Source organism: Melitaea cinxia, chromosome 22 (genome assembly GCF_905220565.1).
Source record: "Melitaea cinxia chromosome 22, ilMelCinx1.1, whole genome shotgun sequence".
Classification (NCBI taxonomy): Eukaryota; Metazoa; Arthropoda; class Insecta; order Lepidoptera; family Nymphalidae; genus Melitaea; species Melitaea cinxia.
This window is the reverse complement of record NC_059415.1, coordinates 1,518,228-1,542,602: the sequence shown is the minus strand read 5'-3', so window position 1 is coordinate 1,542,602 and position 24,375 is coordinate 1,518,228. Positions and strand designations below refer to the sequence as shown.

Here is a 24,375-nt window from a genome sequence, read left to right as displayed (position 1 = left end):
AAATTTAACTGTAGAGTCATCAAGTAGTTTAAAGGAATTAATTGATACAACAAATGATTGCTTAAGTGGTTTACAAAATCTTGGAATAAACGTTAGTAGTTGGGATATTATTATTATACACATTATTTGCTTAAAGCTTGATCCAGAATCTAGAAAACAGTGGGAATTTAATATTACTAGTAACACTCAATCTGAAGATCTGCCGACCTTAGATCAGTTTAAGGAGTTTTTAACTAATAGGTATAGGGCACTTGAATTTTTGGATACTAAAGTTGTATCAAATAAGTACCAGTCAAGTACTAATAAAAATAGTAATGTTGTTCAATTTAAGAGTCTTCATGTAACCAAGTATCAATGTGTATTTTGTTCTGATAATCACAAATTGAGTTCTTGTAAAAAAATTGTAAATCGAACTGTTGACCAACGTCGCGATTTCGTAAAAATTAATAATTTGTGCTATAATTGTTTAGGAGCAAATCATGGGGTGAAAACGTGTACATCGAGTAAATGTAACTTATGTCATCGGCGTCATCATTCACTTCTTCATCCAAAAGGTGTTGATATCGGGAAATCTAGTGTTGTGCAGGTTGAATCTGAGGTAGCGCAAGGTTCATTTCAGGGATCAGGGCTTAATAAGGAGACAGGTAAGGCTGAAAATTCTTCGGCTTTTGTGGCTTGTAATTTTTCGACAGGGAAAAAGAAACAAGTACTGTTAGCCACGGCGCTAGTCAATGCTGTGTCGAAAAATGGACAAAATCATGTATTGAGAGTTTTATTGGATCAGGGCTCTCAGGGTAATTTTGTGACTGAAGCTACAGTCAATGATTTAAAATTAAGACGGACACCTATTCGAGGTCATATTACAGGAGTAGGGGGAGATAGGGAGATAATGTCCAAAGCAGTGGTTACTTTGAATATTAAATCTAGGTTTGATTCTAATTCAGTATTCACAGTGCAAGCTTATGTTCTGAAATCCATTACATCTTTTCTTCCAGGGTGGAAAGTGGATAAATTGGAGTTTCCAGAATTTAAAGGAATCGAATTGGCGGATCCTGAATACAATCGGCCTAATCGATTAGATGTGTTATTAGGTGCAGAATTGTATAGTCAGATTATCCAAGAAGGTATACGCAAAGAGCCCAGTGGTTCAATAGTAGCTCAATCTACGAGCTTAGGTTGGATTTTGTCAGGGGCTTTGCAGTCATCTAATATTTATACAGGTGTAGTGGCATTACATTGTCAACTGCAAGAGGGAGATGAAATTTTAAAGAGGTTTTGGGAAATAGAAAATGGAATAGGCCTAACGAAAGAAGAAAGTTATACAGAGGAGGAGAAAAAATGTGAAAAATATTTCATTGAAACTACAAGTAGGGATGAAACTGGAAGATACGTAGTAAGATCACCTTTTAAAACAGATAATCCTATGTGTATAAAGGGAGAATCTAGATCAATAGCAGAGAAAAGACTGAAAGGGTTAATGAGAAGATTTGAAAAGGATAAACAGCTACAAGCTAATAAAGCAGTGATGGATGAGTATTTACAGATGAACCATATGATTGAAGTCGAAAAAACGGACAGTAAAAGGGAAAGTTCACTCTATTTAGCTCATCATCCGGTTATTCGTGAAGACAAGAAAACGACCAAACTGAGAATTGTTTTCAATGCTTCTCAAGCAGGCACAAATGGAGTGGCACTAAATGATGAACTTCTTGTTGGACCTTCAATACAACCAGATTTGCGACATTTAGTTATAAAATGGAGGTTGTCTAGAATTTGTTTGACTGCAGACATTATTAAAATGTATCGTCAAATTAAGGTTCATGAGGAAGATACCGATTTCCAAAGGTTATTATGGATTGATGCTGAAAGCCAAGAAGTCAAAGACTATAAGCTTCTTCGTGTCACATTTGGTACAGCATCGGCCCCATTTTTGGCTGTACGGACTCTCCAGCAAATAGCAATAGACGAAGGTCATAAGTATTCGTTGGCTGCTGAAAAGGTTCGCTCAAATTTCTATATGGACGATTTGATGTGTGGATGTGAAACCGTAACTGAAGGAATAGAAATTTATAAGCAGATGAAAGGATTGTTAAAAGAAGGTGGATTTGAATTGCAGAAGTGGGCAAGTAACAATGAAGAACTGATGGAAATTATAAGAAAAGGCGAGAAAGATAATGATGAACTAAGGCAAGAAACGAAAGAAGAGAGGAATATTAAAATGGATGAAGTCATAAAGATTCTTGGGCTAACATGGGAAAGAAGTACTGATAATTTTAGATACAAAGTAAATCTTTTAGAACAACAGTCGCCTATTACTAAAAGGAAAATTGTCGCTGATATATCACGTTTGTTCGATCCACTTGGTTGGATAGCACCGTGTATCATAGTTGCAAAAATTATGATACAGAGGCTCTGGATTGCAGGTATTGCCTGGGATGATGAAGCACCTGAAGAACTACTTAAAGAGTGGTGTCAGTTCCGAGAAGAACTTTGTAAACTGCATGATTTTCGGATACCGAGATGGCTTAGAACTAGTTTAGGTGATGTCCAAACAGAATTACATGGGTTTTCGTGATGCCTCTAAAATGGCATACGCAGCAGTTGTCTATATAAGAAGGATTGATTCTGATGGTAATGTGCATGTGGCTTTAGTTGCAGCGAAATCTAAAGTAGCGCCCATAAAACAGGTTTCGATTCCGATGTTAGAGCTTTGTGGTACTGTTGAATTGACACGGTTGATGTTAAATGTTTCTAAAGTCATGAAGATAGAAGTTAGTAAGCTGCATGCATGGACCGACTCTACTATCGTGTTGGCGTGGTTGAACAGCTTGCCTAATCGATGGAAGGTATTTGTAGCCAATAGGGTTTCAGAAATATTAACTTCCCTGAACCCGAGTCAATGGTCACATGTCAGCACTGATAACAACCCTGCGGATTGCGCATCACGGGGAATAACCCCTTCAGAATTAATCGGTAAGGATCTGTGGTTGAATGGTCCAAGCTTTCTATTAGATAAAAACATTAAATATGAAAAACCAATAGGAATAAAGACAAATTTAGAAGCTATCAATGTTCATTTTATAAAGGAAGAGGAAGAAATTTGGGACAGATTCTCGTCTTTAAAAAGAATGATAAGAGTGGTAGCGTACTGTAGGCGGTTCTTACAAATGAAAAAACCTAAAATAGAAAGACACAGAGGTTATTTGAAAACTGAAGAGTTAAAAAATGCACTAGAAGTATGTATTCGTAAGGATCAAAGGAAATATTTCGGCGAAGAGATAAAAAGCATAAAAAGAGGCGAAAATATTAGAAAGAACAGTATGTTAAAATTTTTAAATCCTATGTTAGATGAAATGAAAATATTGAGAGTTGGAGGAAGATTAGATAACTCGGATTTGGAACAGTATAGGAAACATCCTATAGTGATGGCTAATAAATCAAAATTGAGTCAATTGATTATTGCTGATGCACATACACAAACTTTACATGGAGGTCCGCAACTGACCATAAACTACATTCTAAACAAATATTTTATATTAGGAGTGAAAAGGTTAGTAAAGGCTTATGTAAGAAAATGTGTGGTTTGTGTTAAGAACATCGGACGCACTCAAAACCAACTAATGGGCCAGTTACCCTCTGTAAGAGTCACCCCTGCACGTCCATTTTTACGTAGTGGAGTTGATTTCGCAGGTCCTATACAAATGCGCACAGCAAGAGGTCGTGGACATAAGTCGTACAAAGGGTACATTTGTTTGTTTGTTTGCTTGTGTACAAAAGCTGTGCACCTTGAGGCAGTAAGTGATCTTACAACACAAGGATTTCTTCATTTAAGCGATTCGTGGCCAGAGGACGCTGTGAAGACGTTTGGAGCGACAACGGGACAAATTTTGTTGGGGCTTCAGCGGAGATCAAGAAATTATTCTTTCATGAAAAGGCAGGTATGCTGCCCTAGATTGCAGAGATCTTGGCAAATAATAGTACAACTTGGCATTTTATACTACCGCATGCTCCCAATTTTGGTGGTTTATGGGAGGCTGGAATCAAATCAGCTAAAATGCATCTGAAACGTGTTATCGGCACCTCTACTTTAACTTATGAGGAAATGTCAACGGTTTTGGCACAGATAGAAGCATGCCTTAACTCAAGACCCCTATCGAGATTAGATACAGATCAGGGAAATGTGGATATCTTAACACCGGGACATTTTTTAGTAGGTGAACCTCTAATTAATGCTCCAGATCACAATTATGAGACATCCAATATAAGCTCTCTTAGGCGATGGCAGTATACTCAACGTATGAGTCAAGAATTTTGGCGCAAATGGTCTAGGGAATATTTGAACCAGTTTTTTCATAGGTACCGATGGTCAACCCAAACAACACAGCCTAAAATCGGGGATATTGTTTTAATTAAGGAGGACGGTCTCCCCCCATGTCGTTGGCTCTATGGTCAAATAGTCAAAGAACATCCAGGTCAGGACGGAATCTCGAGGGTGGTCACAGTTCGATGCAAACATTCACAGATTAAGCGTCCCGTTAATAAATTATGTATTTTACCCATAACTGAATGAAATGTGATGACATATATATATTTTTTTTTATTTACATATTTACACTTTGTAAAACTTACTACTAAACTACTATTTTCTTTATGGTTTTACTTCTCAAGGTTGTTTTATTATAAATTATCGTAAATTAACTATTTTATGTTACAGTGTTAGTACTTTACTTTTTATTTTAAGGACAAAATGCAGTTTGTCCTTGGCGGGCGGTAAATGTACGAACTACAACTTAAGTTCTGAGGTTTTAATAGATGGCGTTATTGGTATTTTTAGTCGCGCTTACATTATTATAGCTTTAAGTTAATGTTAGTTCTAAGATTTATTAATAGATGGCGATGTCTGTCTTTTACATCGCGCTTACATTATGCCATATGTAACAAGTCTTATTAAATTTGATGAAATGTAAAATTTGTATACCCTTAAATTATACCGTTGGTGCACAAGGTTTTTTTTTATTTACAACCCTTGTTGCATCCCTCGTTTTGACCTGTCAACACCGGGTGTTATACACCCTGAGAAACTCCAGAAGTGATTTTGTAAGAGTCAGATCAAAAACATTTTCGTACTACGTATTGTTTACAGATTGGTAAAGACTACGACGCTTTCTATATCTGTCTAGTTTTTTTCTGATATAATGCATCGTGATGTACTCCATCGAAAGCATTCCAGAAGTCTTTTAAGTTGTTATTGATTGTCGGCTATCATAACTACGTATGTGTAAACGAATAATAATTTTATGTTGTTTAAAATAAAATCTTACGATAAGGAGCTTCGAAAGTTGTCTAATTATTAGTGATACAGATCGGTATAGTTTACAATCTCATCTACATCCTCTAATTTGTGCATCGAAACAAGTTTTTTATCGTAGAAACTGGATTCACGAGATTAAATTTTTCATTGCGATAAAGCACTGCATGAAATGTCCAGCTCAAAATCAGGGCAAACCCATCTGGTCAATAAAATGGCCAGAGCTCCTGGATAGGGTTGGCAATATACTTGCGATGTTTCTGGTATAGCAGGTCTATCTAACTGAGGTCCCTACCTCACAGCAGGAATTTCCTGCTCAAAATATGGAGCAGCCCAACTGGGGTAGTACCTCGACCTTACAGAAGACCACAGCTAAATAATACTGTTTTCAAGCAGTATTGTGTTCCTGTTGGTGAGTAAGGTGACCAGAGCTCCTGGGAGGATTGGGTCGCCAACGCGCTTTCGATGCTTTTGGTATTGTAGGCGTCTATAAGCTACGGTAATCTCTTACCATCAGGTGAGCCGTTACGCTTGTTTGCCGACCTAGTGATATAAAAAAAGGTGTCTATAGGCCAAGGTAACCACTTACCATCACCTTAGGTGAGCAGTACGCTTGTTTGCTGACCTAGTCATATAAAAAAAATGGGAAACAAAGAACGGTGTGTAACGCTGCACGCGTTGTCCACAGGCGCGCCGCCAGCAGCTGGTGGTGCAGGCGCGCGTGCCCCCGCGCCTCGTGGACCGGCTGTTCTCCGTGCGCGCGCACTCGCCCGACCTGCGCGAGATCTTCCCCGACATCGAGCGCGCGCGCCTCAAGCGCACCTCCTCCGCCGTGTGGCGCACGCCGCCGCGCCTGCCGCCCGTGCGCGAGTGACGGTACTCTAACACTTGTCATCTCACATCTCACATCTCACATACCTGCGCGAGATCTTCCCCGACATCGAGCGCGCGCGCCTCAAGCGCACCTCCTCCGCCGTGTGGCGCACGCCGCCGCGCCTGCCGCCCGTGCGCGAGTGACGGTACTCTAACACTCGTCATCTCACATCTCACATACCTGCGCGAGATCTTCCCCGACATCGAGCGCGCGCGCCTCAAGCGCACCTCCTCCGCCGTGTGGCGCACGCCGCCGCGCCTGCCGCCCGTGCGCGAGTGACGGTACTCTAACACTTGTCATCTCACATCTCACATCTCACATACCTGCGCGAGATCTTCCCCGACATCGAGCGCGCGCGCCTCAAGCGCACCTCCTCCGCCGTGTGGCGCACGCCGCCGCGCCTGCCGCCCGTGCGCGAGTGACGGTACTCTAACACTCGTCATCTCACATCTCACATACCTGCGCGAGATCTTCCCCGACATCGAGCGCGCGCGCCTCAAGCGCACCTCCTCCGCCGTGTGGCGCACGCCGCCGCGCCTGCCGCCCGTGCGCGAGTGACGGTACTCTAACACTTGTCATCTCACATCTCACATCTCACATACCTGCGCGAGATCTTCCCCGACATCGAGCGCGCGCGCCTCAAGCGCACCTCCTCCGCCGTGTGGCGCACGCCGCCGCGCCTGCCGCCCGTGCGCGAGTGACGGTACTCTAACACTCGTCATCTCACATCTCACATACCTGCGCGAGATCTTCCCCGACATCGAGCGCGCGCGCCTCAAGCGCACCTCCTCCGCCGTGTGGCGCACGCCGCCGCGCCTGCCGCCCGTGCGCGAGTGACGGTACTCTAACACTTGTCATCTCACATCTCACATCTCACATCTCACATACCTGCGCGAGATCTTCCCCGACATCGAGCGCGCGCGCCTCAAGCGCACCTCCTCCGCCGTGTGGCGCACGCCGCCGCGCCTGCCGCCCGTGCGCGAGTGACGGTACTCTAACACTCGTCATCTCACATCTCACATACCTGCGCGAGATCTTCCCCGACATCGAGCGCGCGCGCCTCAAGCGCACCTCCTCCGCCGTGTGGCGCACGCCGCCGCGCCTGCCGCCCGTGCGCGAGTGACGGTACTCTAACACTCGTCATCTCACATCTCACATACCTGCGCGAGATCTTCCCCGACATCGAGCGCGCGCGCCTCAAGCGCACCTCCTCCGCCGTGTGGCGCACGCCGCCGCGCCTGCCGCCCGTGCGCGAGTGACGGTACTCTAACACTCGTCATCTCACATCTCACATACCTGCGCGAGATCTTCCCCGACATCGAGCGCGCGCGCCTCAAGCGCACCTCCTCCGCCGTGTGGCGCACGCCGCCGCGCCTGCCGCCCGTGCGCGAGTGACGGTACTCTAACACTTGTCATCTCACATCTCACATCTCACATCTCACATACCTGCGCGAGATCTTCCCCGACATCGAGCGCGCGCGCCTCAAGCGCACCTCCTCCGCCGTGTGGCGCACGCCGCCGCGCCTGCCGCCCGTGCGCGAGTGACGGTACTCTAACACTCGTCATCTCACATCTCACATACCTGCGCGAGATCTTCCCCGACATCGAGCGCGCGCGCCTCAAGCGCACCTCCTCCGCCGTGTGGCGCACGCCGCCGCGCCTGCCGCCCGTGCGCGAGTGACGGTACTCTAACACTTGTCATCTCACATCTCACATCTCACATCTCACATACCTGCGCGAGATCTTCCCCGACATCGAGCGCGCGCGCCTCAAGCGCACCTCCTCCGCCGTGTGGCGCACGCCGCCGCGCCTGCCGCCCGTGCGCGAGTGACGGTACTCTAACACTCGTCATCTCACATCTCACATACCTGCGCGAGATCTTCCCCGACATCGAGCGCGCGCGCCTCAAGCGCACCTCCTCCGCCGTGTGGCGCACGCCGCCGCGCCTGCCGCCCGTGCGCGAGTGACGGTACTCTAACACTTGTCATCTCACATCTCACATCTCACATACCTGCGCGAGATCTTCCCCGACATCGAGCGCGCGCGCCTCAAGCGCACCTCCTCCGCCGTGTGGCGCACGCCGCCGCGCCTGCCGCCCGTGCGCGAGTGACGGTACTCTAACACTTGTCATCTCACATCTCACATCTCACATCTCACATACCTGCGCGAGATCTTCCCCGACATCGAGCGCGCGCGCCTCAAGCGCACCTCCTCCGCCGTGTGGCGCACGCCGCCGCGCCTGCCGCCCGTGCGCGAGTGACGGTACTCTAACACTCGTCATCTCACATCTCACATCTCACATCTCACATACCTGCGCGAGATCTTCCCCGACATCGAGCGCGCGCGCCTCAAGCGCACCTCCTCCGCCGTGTGGCGCACGCCGCCGCGCCTGCCGCCCGTGCGCGAGTGACGGTACTCTAACACTTGTCATCTCACATCTCACATCTCACATACCTGCGCGAGATCTTCCCCGACATCGAGCGCGCGCGCCTCAAGCGCACCTCCTCCGCCGTGTGGCGCACGCCGCCGCGCCTGCCGCCCGTGCGCGAGTGACGGTACTCTAACACTTGTCATCTCACATCTCACATCTCACATACCTGCGCGAGATCTTCCCCGACATCGAGCGCGCGCGCCTCAAGCGCACCTCCTCCGCCGTGTGGCGCACGCCGCCGCGCCTGCCGCCCGTGCGCGAGTGACGGTACTCTAACACTCGTCATCTCACATCTCACATACCTGCGCGAGATCTTCCCCGACATCGAGCGCGCGCGCCTCAAGCGCACCTCCTCCGCCGTGTGGCGCACGCCGCCGCGCCTGCCGCCCGTGCGCGAGTGACGGTACTCTAACACTCGTCATCTCACATCTCACATACCTGCGCGAGATCTTCCCCGACATCGAGCGCGCGCGCCTCAAGCGCACCTCCTCCGCCGTGTGGCGCACGCCGCCGCGCCTGCCGCCCGTGCGCGAGTGACGGTACTCTAACACTTGTCATCTCACATCTCACATCTCACATCTCACATACCTGCGCGAGATCTTCCCCGACATCGAGCGCGCGCGCCTCAAGCGCACCTCCTCCGCCGTGTGGCGCACGCCGCCGCGCCTGCCGCCCGTGCGCGAGTGACGGTACTCTAACACTTGTCATCTCACATCTCACATCTCACATACCTGCGCGAGATCTTCCCCGACATCGAGCGCGCGCGCCTCAAGCGCACCTCCTCCGCCGTGTGGCGCACGCCGCCGCGCCTGCCGCCCGTGCGCGAGTGACGGTACTCTAACACTCGTCATCTCACATCTCACATACCTGCGCGAGATCTTCCCCGACATCGAGCGCGCGCGCCTCAAGCGCACCTCCTCCGCCGTGTGGCGCACGCCGCCGCGCCTGCCGCCCGTGCGCGAGTGACGGTACTCTAACACTCGTCATCTCACATCTCACATACCTGCGCGAGATCTTCCCCGACATCGAGCGCGCGCGCCTCAAGCGCACCTCCTCCGCCGTGTGGCGCACGCCGCCGCGCCTGCCGCCCGTGCGCGAGTGACGGTACTCTAACACTCGTCATCTCACATCTCACATACCTGCGCGAGATCTTCCCCGACATCGAGCGCGCGCGCCTCAAGCGCACCTCCTCCGCCGTGTGGCGCACGCCGCCGCGCCTGCCGCCCGTGCGCGAGTGACGGTACTCTAACACTTGTCATCTCACATCTCACATCTCACATCTCACATACCTGCGCGAGATCTTCCCCGACATCGAGCGCGCGCGCCTCAAGCGCACCTCCTCCGCCGTGTGGCGCACGCCGCCGCGCCTGCCGCCCGTGCGCGAGTGACGGTACTCTAACACTCGTCATCTCACATCTCACATACCTGCGCGAGATCTTCCCCGACATCGAGCGCGCGCGCCTCAAGCGCACCTCCTCCGCCGTGTGGCGCACGCCGCCGCGCCTGCCGCCCGTGCGCGAGTGACGGTACTCTAACACTCGTCATCTCACATCTCACATACCTGCGCGAGATCTTCCCCGACATCGAGCGCGCGCGCCTCAAGCGCACCTCCTCCGCCGTGTGGCGCACGCCGCCGCGCCTGCCGCCCGTGCGCGAGTGACGGTACTCTAACACTTGTCATCTCACATCTCACATCTCACATACCTGCGCGAGATCTTCCCCGACATCGAGCGCGCGCGCCTCAAGCGCACCTCCTCCGCCGTGTGGCGCACGCCGCCGCGCCTGCCGCCCGTGCGCGAGTGACGGTACTCTAACACTCGTCATCTCACATCTCACATACCTGCGCGAGATCTTCCCCGACATCGAGCGCGCGCGCCTCAAGCGCACCTCCTCCGCCGTGTGGCGCACGCCGCCGCGCCTGCCGCCCGTGCGCGAGTGACGGTACTCTAACACTTGTCATCTCACATCTCACATCTCACATCTCACATACCTGCGCGAGATCTTCCCCGACATCGAGCGCGCGCGCCTCAAGCGCACCTCCTCCGCCGTGTGGCGCACGCCGCCGCGCCTGCCGCCCGTGCGCGAGTGACGGTACTCTAACACTCGTCATCTCACATCTCACATACCTGCGCGAGATCTTCCCCGACATCGAGCGCGCGCGCCTCAAGCGCACCTCCTCCGCCGTGTGGCGCACGCCGCCGCGCCTGCCGCCCGTGCGCGAGTGACGGTACTCTAACACTTGTCATCTCACATCTCACATCTCACATCTCACATACCTGCGCGAGATCTTCCCCGACATCGAGCGCGCGCGCCTCAAGCGCACCTCCTCCGCCGTGTGGCGCACGCCGCCGCGCCTGCCGCCCGTGCGCGAGTGACGGTACTCTAACACTCGTCATCTCACATCTCACATACCTGCGCGAGATCTTCCCCGACATCGAGCGCGCGCGCCTCAAGCGCACCTCCTCCGCCGTGTGGCGCACGCCGCCGCGCCTGCCGCCCGTGCGCGAGTGACGGTACTCTAACACTCGTCATCTCACATCTCACATACCTGCGCGAGATCTTCCCCGACGTCGCGGTTCCCCGATGCACTGAGTCAACGCTGACCACCGACAGCACTTACAACTGTATTCGTTATTTAGAAACGCTTTCTAGAAGTTTATACATTTCGACATTGTGACGTGCTCTCAACGCAACTTTCAAATTAGCCTAAGACATCTCACATCTCGCTCAAAGAAATCTAATGGTCACTTAAAATGTATTATTTTCGTAGGTATATACTATATTTCAATTTTTCTCTTGTTTCAGACGTACAATATATACAAAAGTCGCTGGCGGCGAACTGTAAATACTATATTTAGTGTTACTTTGTTAACGATGTTACTGTGTTAATGTATTAAGTGCGATCATGAACTACGCTCGTCTGTTGCTCCCAATAAACGTATTTAATATTGGTTTTATTTTTATTGTTTACATTGATTCGTTATGACCAAGAAAATGGCGTTTTATATTGTTCTGTAAATTAATATTCATCAAATTGTTTGAAATGAAAACGTAAGCTAGGAACACGATTGATTTATAGTGTCAATTGAAACAAACTTTTCGCAAAATAGTCAATACTTTAACAAAAGAGAAATAGTTACGTGACCTTAATACCAACTAATAATAACCAATAAAATTAGTATTTTTTTTTTTTCAATCTATACACAATCTTGAGTTATAGTTATAAAAAAACTTTCTGTGACTTGAGCAACATATTGTCATTTTCGATTGACAAAATTAATTATAACTGCGTCTAGAGAAACCCTTAATCTGTTTTCAATCCTTATTGACATTGTTCAGGAAAATTGCAAATTATTTGCAACTTGGCTTAACTTAACAAATCTGTGTGTCAACTCTTGTATGTTTTTAAAATGGTTGTCTAATTTTTGTTGAAATAGACTCACGCTTCAAGCACTACACACGAAAACTTAAGTGCTAAATAATAATCTTTAATTGACATCATAGATATAATATATAATTAAATAAAATAATTTAAGTATGTTAAACTTAGTTTAGTATCTATATGAAATAAAAGACATAACTTACTTTGATAAATAGTTTGTATACCTATTATATAATTGTCAGAATAAAAATTCAAAGAATGTTGTACAAATGTAAGAATACTTATAATTTTTGTTTGTCAGCGAAATTTTTCAAATAAAACTTATTGCTAAACTATATTATTTATTAAGGTATATTTTGTCCGAATTATTCAAAATAAAATCTGGGTACTTGTTACAATTATTATAACTTTATATGGTTTACAAAAGAAAAACTGATTGCGTGTGTTTTCACGCAATGTAAAGGTTTTTTTTATTAAGACTGCTGCGTGTTTTAAAATATCTTAGAAATAAAAAAATATATTATAGCAATTGACTTTCATTATACCTTTCATGAAAAGATCAACACTTAAAAATAGATAGATATCTGCTGCGTTAAGAGGAAAGGGTACCGAAGAGACTTTTCAAGAATAGGTATTTAAATAAAATGTTTCTGTCGCGCTGCATGCCGCTACCGCGCCCCGCGCCATCTCCGCTCCGTTTTTTCTATGTGTGACTGTCGTGTTGTTAGTGTGCGTGCGCCGGCTATTCAGCTATTAATTGTTGACGATATTTTAGTATTCGCATCTTACGTTTGTGATTGACTACGAGTACATATAGCGCATAGTGCTATTTTTCTGAATTTGGCTTGTTTTCTTGAATTTGTTCTGCATCGTATTGCTGTGACTCGGCTTACTATTATTGAATTTCATAAACTACTTATTATTATGTTTTATTATTTTGACTTGGATACTCTTTGTGACTTGATACATGTCTATATTTTTGTGGGTAATTATCGAAATACTTAGGTACTTTATTTATGAATTAGGTACCTATGTAATTACATGGTTGAGGTGTGTGTAAGAATAGGTAATGAAATACATACATAATTATAGTGTATACATGTAGTACATAGTATAAGTGTAAGTATAGTATAGATATGTAATGTAGTACATCATCATCATTACAGCCTAAACAGTCCACTGCTGGACAAAGGCCTCCACAAGTTTACGCCAAAAATAACGTGAACTCATGTGTTTTGCCCATAGTCACCACGCTGGGCAGGCGGGTTGGTGACCGCAGGGCTGGCTTTGTCGCACCGAAGACGCTGCTGCCCGTCTTCGGCCTGTGTATTTCAAAGCCAGCAGTTAGATGGTTATCCCGCCCACGGGAAGAGAGGGGATGGCTAAATTCTTTAGTGCCGTAGCCACACAGCACGCAGCAGTAGTACATACATAGTATAAAATGTTTGTCTTAGTACCTATATAATTTGTAATGTCTCATATTTGTCGCAGTTATTAATACATAGGTATAGGTTATATGTATTAATTAACATATAATTGCGGCGATATAACAATGGTTAAAAAAAATATTATAATTAAAAAAAAAAAAAACAAGAAAACCGCCTGCTTGAAGAAAAACTATTAGAAAGTCAATTGAAAAGGCTTGAATAAGATAAAAATTCAATAATTACACAAAGATAGCTAAATAAATCACACCAATTTTACACATTATGTACTGTACACTTACAAAAATCATGAAGGCGACTTTTTCAATTATTATTTTATTTATGTTTTTAACCGACTTCCAAAAAAAGAGGAGGTTCTCAATTCGACTGTATTTTTTTTTTTTTTTTTTTTTTTTATGTATGTTACATCAGAACTTTTGACTGGGTGGAGCGATTTCGACAAATTTTCTTTTAATCGAAAGGTGGTGTGTGCCAATTGGTCCCATTTAAATTTATTTGAGATCTATCAACTACTTTTCGAGCTATATCTAATAATGCGTTTTTACTTGACGCTTTTTTCGTCGACCTACGTTGTATTATACCGCATAACTTTCTACTGGATGTACCGATTTTAATAATTCTTTTTTTGTTGGAAAGGAGATATCTCAAATTTAGTACCATGATAAGGAAACCAGGATCTGATGATGGGATCCCAGAGAAATCGAGGGAAACTCTTGAAAATCCGCAATAACTTTTTACTGGGTGTACCGATTTTAATAATTCTTTTTTTGTTGGAAAGAAGATATCCTTAGTTTAGTACCATGATAAGGAAACCAGGATCTGATAATGGGATCCCAGAGAAATCGAGGGAACTTCTTGAAAATCCGCAATAACTTTTTACTGGGTGTACCGATTTTAATAATTTTTAATTTAATCGTAAGCTGATGTTTGTCATGTGGTCACATATAAATTTTATTGAGATCTGATAACTACTTTTTGAGTAAATCTTTGATAACGCGCAGTTACTTGACTATTTTTTCGTCGATCTACGTTGTATTACTCGTCGATGTAATTGAAGTCGGTTTTTTTTTCGTTTGTGAGCAAACACAATTATTTTAGTTAGGCAAATTACGTAATCGAATGAATTTTTTTAAAGAGTGGTTGATTAACATGACATAAAATAACAATACACTTTATTGTACACCAACAGAAAATAATAATACGTATCAGATTAATTTTTAACCGACTTCCAAAAAAGGAGGAGGTTCTTAATTCGACTGTATTTTTCTTTTTTTTTGTATATATGTTACTTCAGAACTTTTGACTGGGTGGACCGAGTTCGACTTGTACGCAAAAGAAAAAAAGCCGACTTCAATTACATCGACATGTAATACAACAAAGGTAGACGAAAATATAGTCAAGTAAATACGAGTTATTAAAGATTATTCAAAAAGTTGTTATCAGATCTCGATTAAATTTAAATATGACTACACGATAAACATCAGCTTTCGATTAAATTAAAAATCATCACAATCGGTACACCCAGTAAAAAGTTATGCGGTATAATACAACGTAGGTCGACGAAAATAGTCAAGTAAAAACGTATTATTTATATAACTTGAAAAGTTGTTGTTAGATCTCAAATAAACTTAAATGAGACCAAATAACACACACCACCTTTCGATTAAAAAAAAATTGTTGAAATCGGTCCACTCCAGTCAAAAGTTCAGAAGTAAACAACATAAAAAATACAGTTTAATTGAGAGCTTCCTCCTTTTTTGGAAGTCGGTTAAAAATAGAAACCGATTTTACACGTCTATAGAATTCCTAAGTCGACAAGCTTGAACAGTGAAAGATTTAGTATAAAAAAAGAGGAGTGAGAGGGAAATTCAAGAAAGAAGAGCTTTCCTCAGAACGAAGACTGCGTTCATTGGAATCACTAAGAAATTTAAGTCGTCGTTTTAGATAAGCAGGTACAACAGGGTTAAAAAGAATAGAGTAAAGTAAGTTGAGAATATACGTATTCCCGCAGTAGGGAATTGGTTGCCACTCAGGGCGTAACTACTGCCGTATCAGCCGTATTAATGATACGGAGCCCCCTATTTACAGGACCCCTAAGGTGTGTAAGCAAAAATTAGTAAAATGCTATCCATAATGTCACTTAATCTTGTGCTTCCTGGAAAAAAGAATAAAAAAACTGTCATACATACCTATAGAGTTTTCACTTCAGAAATGACTGAAGTCTGAAAAGCAATCCCCTTTTATCCGATTCAAGCGTGCGCCAAATTGTTAATAACATTCTGTATCGTTTATTTCGGGATTCAGTTAATCATTATGAACAATGAATTAATCTTTTTATATAAGAATGGGGCACACAAGCAGACGAAGCCATCTGATTTATAACGGCTACCGTCGCCCATGGCCTTTAGAGAAAAGATGTAGACACTAGACGCTTGCAAACCCCCAAATTTTAGCAAGGTCATTCCACACTGAATGTACGCGGAAAGAATGCGCACGAAGCTCGCACATTGGTTGCAAACCACTGGTGGATACAATTAGCACCACTAGACTTCTTAACATCGAAAGAATGCAGAACACGACAAACGACACTGCTCATAGTGCACATTATGCATCGCGTGCTCGCACCGTGGAATGCTCGATGGTGCTTTTCCCTTATCGTCAAGAGTTGAATTCGACGCAAAAAGAGTGCAAAGAATTTTCGCTTACTTTTTCGCATAATGTGCCAGAGAGCCTTCAGGTTCGCGAATTGATGGAAGTGTAGACTAAAAAAAGTTACCTTCGACAGCTTTTCTAAGAAACAAAAGGCACGGGTTCCATTTGGAAAGCCCAATAGTCTCTCGCCAATTCTGCTGTGTTTGAACTTTGCCCTAGCGATTTACTACCTGTAAGACCTGGAGGCAGCGTTGAATCTCTTCTTCAGGTTATGCGCCTGTGAATGCCCCATATAGATGCGGAAGATTCATAGGAATTCACTAATAGTATTGGCCTCACAGGCTGAAGCGAACGATCCCCCGCATCTATTGCTGCAGGTCAAGGCTAATAACTCTCCAGTTTGGAACTACAAGCTCTTTAAATTAGCTTAAAGTCCGAAATTTAAAACATTCATTCCATTAAAGAACTCATGGAATTATTACTGATAAAATTCAATAGCCTTGCATCCAGTTTTCCAGAGGTATTAACTCGATGTTTTTCAAAACTAAAACTGATAAAAAATTACCTTAGGATTTCGATGGAACAGGAACAGCTACAGCAGACTACACTCACTATTGTCTTTTTTAGGAGGAAATAATAACTTATAATCAATAAATATTTATTTTAATTCAATGCAAGCATTTTTTTGTGAGAAATCTTTACCCATCATTTGCCTGCCCCCCCACTAATTTTGATACAGGGCCCCAAGGTTCCCGGGGTTCCAATAAATGCTACGCCAGTGGTGCCACTTGAGTTTTTTACGCAATTCAGAAATATGATTCTATTTGCGAAGTCCAAATACGAATCGCATAGGTACATATAATTCGACCAAATTGAATAATCTGCTCCTCAGTAATGTCAAGAAAACAACTAAGCAATTTTTTACCGATGAAAAAAAACAGAGGAGGTTCTAAAGTCGCCACCTAACTATATTTATTTATGTTTGACCGTGCATAACTTTTTACAGAGTATTCCGAAATTGATAAAAAAAAAACATATTGGAAAGAGTAAACCCCGAAGTTGTTTTTCGCCTAGGAGGCAAGGAAGAAGCGCGGCTCGCAGCTTGCTTGGCATAGGTATGGGAAAGAGCAGAGTCCTAATTTTTTAAACTTTCTTATTGTATTTTTTATTAGTATTACGGTAATAATAATCATAATATACTTTTTTGAAATCCTTGTATTGAGCCCTTTAATTTGATACCAAAAACAACACAGTTATTTACCATTATTATCATGTTATTTGTTAGCGAAACCCTTCGTTAGCCCAGGTTTGCACAGTGTTACAATAAAAAACGCATATACAAATACGGTTTTATTGTAGTTATGAAAAGAGAAATTATTTAATTTTGTTAATACGAATTTTAGAAAATATCGACTAAAAATTACATCACTAGTGTATCACTTCGCTGGCGTATATACGTATTGCTTTGACCCTTCCCTCCCCCAGACCTATCCCCCAAAAAGCAAGAACTGCAGCTCAGACCGTTTTAGGTAGATAATTTTTGACCAAAACAGTGTTTTGTAGTCGACTGTTTTCTCCTCAAAACATGGCAATTTTTTTTAAATTTTTTTGTTATAAAATAAAAGAAGACTTCGGCTATGCCCCTATGTTCTCATTTTTTTGAAAATATGCATTTATTTTTTTTAATGAGTGTCTGAAAATGTACAAAAAATTATGCAATATTTCGAGTTTTTGAAGTCTCCTAATTCCTATGATAATAAGAATATGAAAAAAATCAAAACATAGGGGCATGGTCATGGCAGCAAAGAGTTCTATCGTTCTATGTCACAAAAATATTTGATCTAGTGTCATTATCCAGGGAGAAAACAGTCGACTACGTTTGTATGGAGAAAGAGCCGGTACCCTTTCCTCTTAATGTTTAAAACCTTGATACATCTACACGATATTTTGGCTAAACTCCAGACTTGAACTAAACAATACGCTGCCTGATTCAAAACTTATACCCCGACCAAACCACACTTCCAGGCCGAACCACAAACACTCCGACCGAACCACACCCTCCCCGAACGAACCACACGCTCCCCGACCTTTACCACACGCTCCCCGACCTTTACCACACGCTCCCCGACCTTTACCACACGCTTCCCGACCTTTACTACACGCTCCTCGGCCGAACCAGACACTGGGAACGAACCACTCAATGAAGGATATTATAATTGTGGATAAGCAAATAAGTAAAACATCAAATATCTAAACAATACTTTAATGTTAACCACCACTTGATCCTTATAAGAATTTCATACACTTTCAGCCAAGGAATTGAAAGAGTGTTTGACATATTGTAAAGGTGGAAAAGCCAGTAATGTGTTTGCGTGTGAATTTTACAAATAGTCAATACTCGTTCAGGAATGTTGGCATGTACATTTCGCTATTGAAAACTGAATAAATATATATAAAACGGTTGACATCTTAATCTGACTCGCAACCAAAGAACATTTTACATTTTTGAAAGTAACATTACACATAAATCAATCGAAAATGATATACATTCTTATGAATCTGTCAACCGACCAAATTTTTGATTTTAGTCCAAAGCGGCAGCACCAGAGATAATTTCGATAAGTTCTCTAGTGATGACGGCTTGACGGGTTCTATTGAAAGTTAGTGTAAGTTTGTCGATCATTTCTCCAGCATTCTTAGAAGCATTGTCCATAGCCGTCATACGGGATGATTGTTCCGAGCAAGCTCCTTCCTTCAAAGCGTAGAAAAGCATAGAAGCAAGCGAGAATTCCATGTAAGATTGTAGGACATCTGAATCAAGGGAGTCGTATATTGCCAGTTTTGGTGCACTCTGGAAAAAATGTGGGCCTTTTAATGTACATTTTTGAGGTTATTGTAGCAGATATAATTTCTAAGCACAGGATTTTTTTATTGAGAATTTTTTTTTCAAATAGTAGGGTTTTTTTTTACTGAGAATCTGTACTTCAAATGGTTAAATTATTTTAGCGATATATAGACACAAATATCTATTTGTTCATTAGATACTCAAAGTTTACGCATACATAACGCTTTTTATACAGACAAAAAAAGTTTTTTTTAGCCTGGACTTGAGTACGACTTTACAAATTGCGTTTATGGTTTTCTACTACGTCGTAGAAGATTTATATTGAATCGAAATTAAATATATAACATTTTAAGTTTACACTTTCAGAAAAACAAAACAACCTTTCTCAGGTAAGCTAGTGTTTATATCAATAACTCATACAATACCTCAATAGCCTTCTGGCTGAACAATGGCAAGTCAGATTGAGCGTAAGATACAACAGACTTGAACTTGTTGTATATGATCTTTCCAGATCCAAAGTCGTAGCCAGATGTCATAATAGCAGTGGCTAGCTTAGCGGCGTCCTGGAAGGTAGGGGGGAGACGACCAATCTAGAATGAGAAAAGGTTAAGATAAGTTATGTTAACAACATCCAAATATTTTATGAATACATAAATAGAAGTACAAAAAATATTAAGAGAAACTGCATAGTAAGTATTTAGTCCTGCTTAAAAACACATACCAAAGTAAGTTTGTAGAAATTAGTAATTCTAAAAATCTAATTGATACATATCATTCTTCTTTTATTAGGTCTTTTATTTATTTGCAATTCTTTAGAAATAAAGTTGTCATGTTTTAACCAATGATCAGCTCTATACATTTGACCACCCTAACTTTGATGTTCTAACTAGGTAAAAGGCCTCGTTCTTGGATTTTATTGGCACAAGTAGTTGAAAAGACTATTCCTTGGATTTCAAATTTTCAAGTTTAGTAGCTCACCTCATTAGCGACACTAATGATGTGCTTCCCATACAGACGTTGCAGGATGCTACGCGACTTATCTCCCACGCAGATAACCTTGATGTTCTCCGCTCCCGGTTCGTTCAGGCGGTTCCTGATCACCTTTGACACACCGGTGTGAACCGCGCCGCAGAGACCTAGTAAAAATAGTCAATATATTATTGACCTTTTTTTTTAAGATTCATGCATTTATAAGCTACATTCACGTGTATGGCGTGCTATTGGATAGCCTAAATGTAAAATGACATAATAGGGCAGTACCAATAATTATGTGATTGATCCTTTAACAGGTTTTTTTTTTTAATTGAATTTAGATTAGTTTTAGAATTTTTCATCATAATGAACATACTAATAAAAATTACATTTCAGCAATAGTTTTAATATTTGTAAGGCTTATACATCTTTTATCAAATCCTTAAAGAATACATTCAAATAAGTTTTACCTCTATCAGAAGTCATGGCGATGTAAAGCTGTTTAGGGTCGTCTTCTGGAGCAGCAACCTGAAAATTGGTTGTGGGAATGAAATTTTCTATGTTATTTAGAAGGATACTAAATAACTTGTAGAAATATATTTTTGAAACAAATTCGAAAATACTTGTAAAGCATTTTATTCTCATTAATTGTATCAAAAGATAATTTCCGTAACGAAAATGAGATAGCTTAAGTGTTTATCAATATTATTCACACTTTTACAAATAAAATATTAAGAAATTTCATACCTCAGCTTTCTCGTAAAACTGTACAGCACCTTCTCCATAGGGACGGGCAGCTTTTAATTCACGTTCAGCGCGAGTATACCTATAAATAAGAGTAAAGTATACTGTAATGTGGTCTTCACTAAGTATTTGAACAAAATCAATTGCAATTACCAAACTAACAATGCTGAAACTAAACTAACTAAAGAACATTATTTTTAAATTATTCATAACATTTAAAGTGCTGTCAATAGGTTCTAATAAGACTGTACGAATCATTTATAGGAATTTAGCAAAAGAGCTATTAAACAAATTAAATAATTAAAAAATAATCAATCCGCCAACCCATATTGGAGCAGCGAGGTGGATTAAGCTGATCCTTCTTGGCGAAAGAAGCCTATGCAGTGGGATATTACAGGCTGAAGTGTAAATAATCAATATCTCCACTTGACTCTTTATGAAAGAATAATAAAATCAAAAAACAAGATTCTCGTAGCAAAATATATAGTAGAATGAACACAATGTAAAATTAAATTATAAAGAAGAATTTAAAATATAAATTCTTGCTATTGATAAAAAAATATTTTCATAAAAAACATAGAGGTTTGATTATTTATTCTGATATAAGAAGTTTGTATATGTGTAGATATCCTACAGCAATATCAGCAGTCAACCTATACACACAAAACAGCATAAATAAAATCAATATTATTTAATGAAAATGTAATCATCAAACTACAAGTACTCAAAGTACAAATGCAAGGAATAAAAAATATTTAACATACTAGTAGATCTACAGCTATGACGATTTTACTTTTAAAAACTTACTAAAAGAAAATAAAGACACTATTGCTTTTATTGTTCATTCTGCTTCTACGAGGACTTCAGTGTAAAAATTTCAAGTTTATGTTGATATTAAAATTAGTGACTGGTACAAAACTCTAATTTTGAACGGTATACTAAGATAGAAGCAAAAATTTAATAACCTTAAGATTTCTAAACAATTTTAATAATAGTAGTTAATTAATTTAAAATTAATTAGTTTAAAAATTTAGAATTTATAACAAATAAATTGATAAAAAATAAACACATCCGATTAAAATCAAGTATGTGGTGATAGCACATTCTTTATTCAAATTTCTTTTTTTTTAAATAATTACCAGCCGTAACTTACTTGGCAGCTGACACCATCTTCATGGACTGCGTAATCTTCTGGATATTCTTAACCGACTTCAAACGAATAGAAATAGCTTTTAATGTGGCCATGTTACGGTTCTGCTGCTGATTGACCACCGTGGTCACCTGGGTGCAGACACCCGGAGCGAAACGACCCAACATTTTCACGGCTCTGTAATTATAATAAAAATAAAATTAAAAAAGATGCAGGTTATAAATCAAGAAGCTAAGTTATGTAAGACTTCAAACCCGACTGCCCATTAACACTAGATTAATAACAATAAACGTTTCTCACAAATACAAATGTGATACATTCGCTGTAAATTCTAATTAATTATTAAATAAGCACATAATTATACTAACTTTTTTAGGACTCTTTGGATCAAATTATGTGTACTAGCCGATGAAAATGTCGCTAGTCGGAAGGACGACGACGTTCGTTCTTATAGGGAGGTCAGTGCTAAAAATCGTAATACGAAAAAAGTACTTAATAAACTATTAAGTTATTAGTTAATAGAAAAAAAATAATAATTGAAATTCGTAAAAATTGTTACAAAGTATATAATTTTTACTTGAAATTTTGAAGCGTTTTTTTCACGTTTACGTTGTTTTTTAACGTTTTTAATATTCTTACTTATTTCATCACAAATATTTTACCAAAACATGTATTTCCTAATAAAATTTTGTTATATTACAAATATTAGATAATTGTGTTTGCAGGCAAACGAAAAAAAAACCGACTTCAATTATATCGATAAGTAATACAACATAGGTAGACTAAAAATTAGTCAAGTAAATACGCATTATCAAAGGTTACTCCAAAAGTTGTAATCAGATCTCGATGAAATTTAAATGTGATACCGTCACCGTGACATGATAAACATCGGCTTTCGAAAAATTATCAAAATCGGTAAACCCAATAAAAATTTATGCGGATTTTCGAGTTTCCTTCGATTTCTTTGGGATCCCATCATCAGGTCCTGGTGTCCTTATCATGATACCACACCAGGGATATCTGCTTTCCAACAAAAAAGAATTATCAAAATCGGTTCATAAACGACGAAGTTATCCTCGAACATACATAATATATATATATATATATATATATATGATCGAATTGAGTAACCTCCTCCTTTTTTTGAAGTGGTTAAAAATTATGAAGAATTCATTTAGTTGTGATTTTTTTAATTTCGTACATAGAACTCGGATCTTGCTGTGTGGTTACGACTTATGGTAGTTAAAAATATAGTCAACCACTCTCTTCCCGAACTGTTAAAGCCGACCGATGGCGCGATAACCATCTAACTATTGGCTTTGAAATATACAGGCCGAAGACGGACAGCAGCGTCTTCAGTGCGACAAAGCCAGCCCTGCGGTCATCAACCCACCTGCCCAACATGGTGACTATGGCCAAAATAATCAAAACGCATGAGTTCGCGCCGTTTTTGGTGTGAACATAGATAGAAGAGGCCTATGTCTAGCGGTGGGCAGTGAGAGGCTGAAGTGACGTACATAGAACATTAAATGCAGATAATTAGACAAATTTTAATAGCAAAATTCCAAAATGCCGAACCCAAAGTAAATTTAAAACTTTTTAAGTCTTAACTATTAACTTTAACTCATAGATGAACTTCATCTATCTGATGAAGTAAAACACAAAAACTTGATTGATTGATTGATTGGTTTAATGGCTTTCAGTTGTGCCAAAGTAGCACGGTTGATTCCGCCAATGTCACGTAGAGTGGAGAACACACGAAGGAGATTAATTGGTCGGTGCAGTAGAGATAACAGTCTCTATTTAAATTTGAAAACAGGCGAAATAGTCAGACTTTCAATGTTACACCATAACCTAAAACAACACAAACATTTAATGTTAAACTAAGACTACAGCTGTTAGTAACTAAACTATTACAAAATAATTACACTAGGACAGACACATAGTTTATTTACAACTTAATTTAAAAAAAAAAATTAAAAACACAAAAACTTATTATACTCTGTTTAGTCTGTTTATAACAGCTGATAACTGTCATTAAAATGACAAGACGCAATATTGCAATCTATGAATCTATTAAGTGTATGTGAGGAAAACAAAAAGCATCCTAAATCGATATATCAAAATTACTGAAATAGCTTTTTATTTTAGTCATATTATATTTCCTAACTGTTTAACTGACTCATGTTTACTTTACTTCGTATTGTGTGTGTTTAGTCAGTATTTCTGTAATTGCATTTATAAAATAATTTACGATGCCAGCTCCTGAAGAAATGGTCAATGTGAACCCAGAAGAGATAATAGACCAGCCGACGAGAGAAATAACTCAAACGGATCATTTAAACAAGAAATTACTAACATCGCTTTTGAATAGAATGAATGAAGGCGGAAATGCAACTTTGGAGAAAATGTTAGAACCCGACAACACAGAAGAGGAAAATGACGAGTGGAAAGATTAAATATATTGTATATTTGTTTCAATTATTTACCAAAATAAAGTATTATTTTTAATTATTTGTTTTTTTTTTTTGATATTTCAGTGCCAAGTTGTTTGTCCGCTAAGAAAAAGTTT

General features: G+C 41.3%; 2 protein-coding genes and 2 long non-coding RNA genes across 5 annotated transcripts in view; 3 read left to right on the top strand and 1 right to left on the bottom strand.

The window, feature by feature from the left end:
- Window positions 1-6,182, top strand: part of LOC123664380 (axoneme-associated protein mst101(2)-like) — a 32,036-nt gene extending 25,854 nt beyond the window's left edge. Inside the window, exon 21 of the mRNA XM_045598925.1 lies at window positions 5,997-6,182. Within this exon, the coding sequence (XP_045454881.1) occupies window positions 5,997-6,182 (186 nt within the window). The remainder of the gene's footprint in view (window positions 1-5,996) is intronic.
- Window positions 6,183-11,025: 4,843 nt separating this feature from the next.
- Window positions 11,026-11,570, top strand: LOC123664779. The gene is made up of 2 exons (XR_006744899.1): window positions 11,026-11,126; window positions 11,419-11,570. It is a non-coding gene; the product is annotated as an uncharacterized LOC123664779 (long non-coding RNA).
- A 6,769-nt stretch (window positions 11,571-18,339) lies between these two features.
- Window positions 18,340-22,273, bottom strand: LOC123664496 (ATP synthase subunit gamma, mitochondrial). Of its 2 annotated transcripts, none has more exons than XM_045599034.1 (7): window positions 22,172-22,273; window positions 21,807-21,980; window positions 20,657-20,735; window positions 20,380-20,437; window positions 19,916-20,073; window positions 19,363-19,527; window positions 18,340-18,943 (listed from the first exon to the last, which is right to left on the bottom strand). In XM_045599034.1, the coding sequence occupies exons 2-7, from the start codon at window positions 21,968-21,970 to the stop codon at window positions 18,677-18,679; spliced, it is 891 nt and encodes a 296-aa protein (XP_045454990.1). In that variant the 5' UTR covers window positions 21,971-21,980; window positions 22,172-22,273; the 3' UTR covers window positions 18,340-18,676. The 2 variants fall into 2 exon arrangements, with proteins under 2 accessions (XP_045454990.1, XP_045454991.1); XM_045599035.1 differs by having other exon boundaries at window positions 22,168-22,269.
- LOC123664497 overlaps window positions 20,868-24,375 on the top strand; it is a 25,150-nt gene continuing 21,642 nt past the window's right edge. The window contains exon 1 of the long non-coding RNA XR_006744826.1: window positions 20,868-20,878. This is a non-coding gene — a long non-coding RNA (uncharacterized LOC123664497). The remainder of the gene's footprint in view (window positions 20,879-24,375) is intronic.

Excerpts from the sequence above, each read along its gene's own strand:
- LOC123664496 (XM_045599034.1), bottom strand. The coding sequence starts at position 21,970 with ATGTTGGGTCGTTTCGCTCCGGGTGTCTGCACCCAGGTGACCACGGTG. Across the intron at positions 20,438-20,656 it reads AGTTTTACGAGAAAGCTGAG|GTTGCTGCTCCAGAAGACGA; the intron begins GTATGAAATTTC and ends ACCAATTTTCAG. Across the intron at positions 19,528-19,915 it reads TCATTAGTGTCGCTAATGAG|ATTGGTCGTCTCCCCCCTAC; the intron begins GTGAGCTACTAA and ends TTCTCATTCTAG.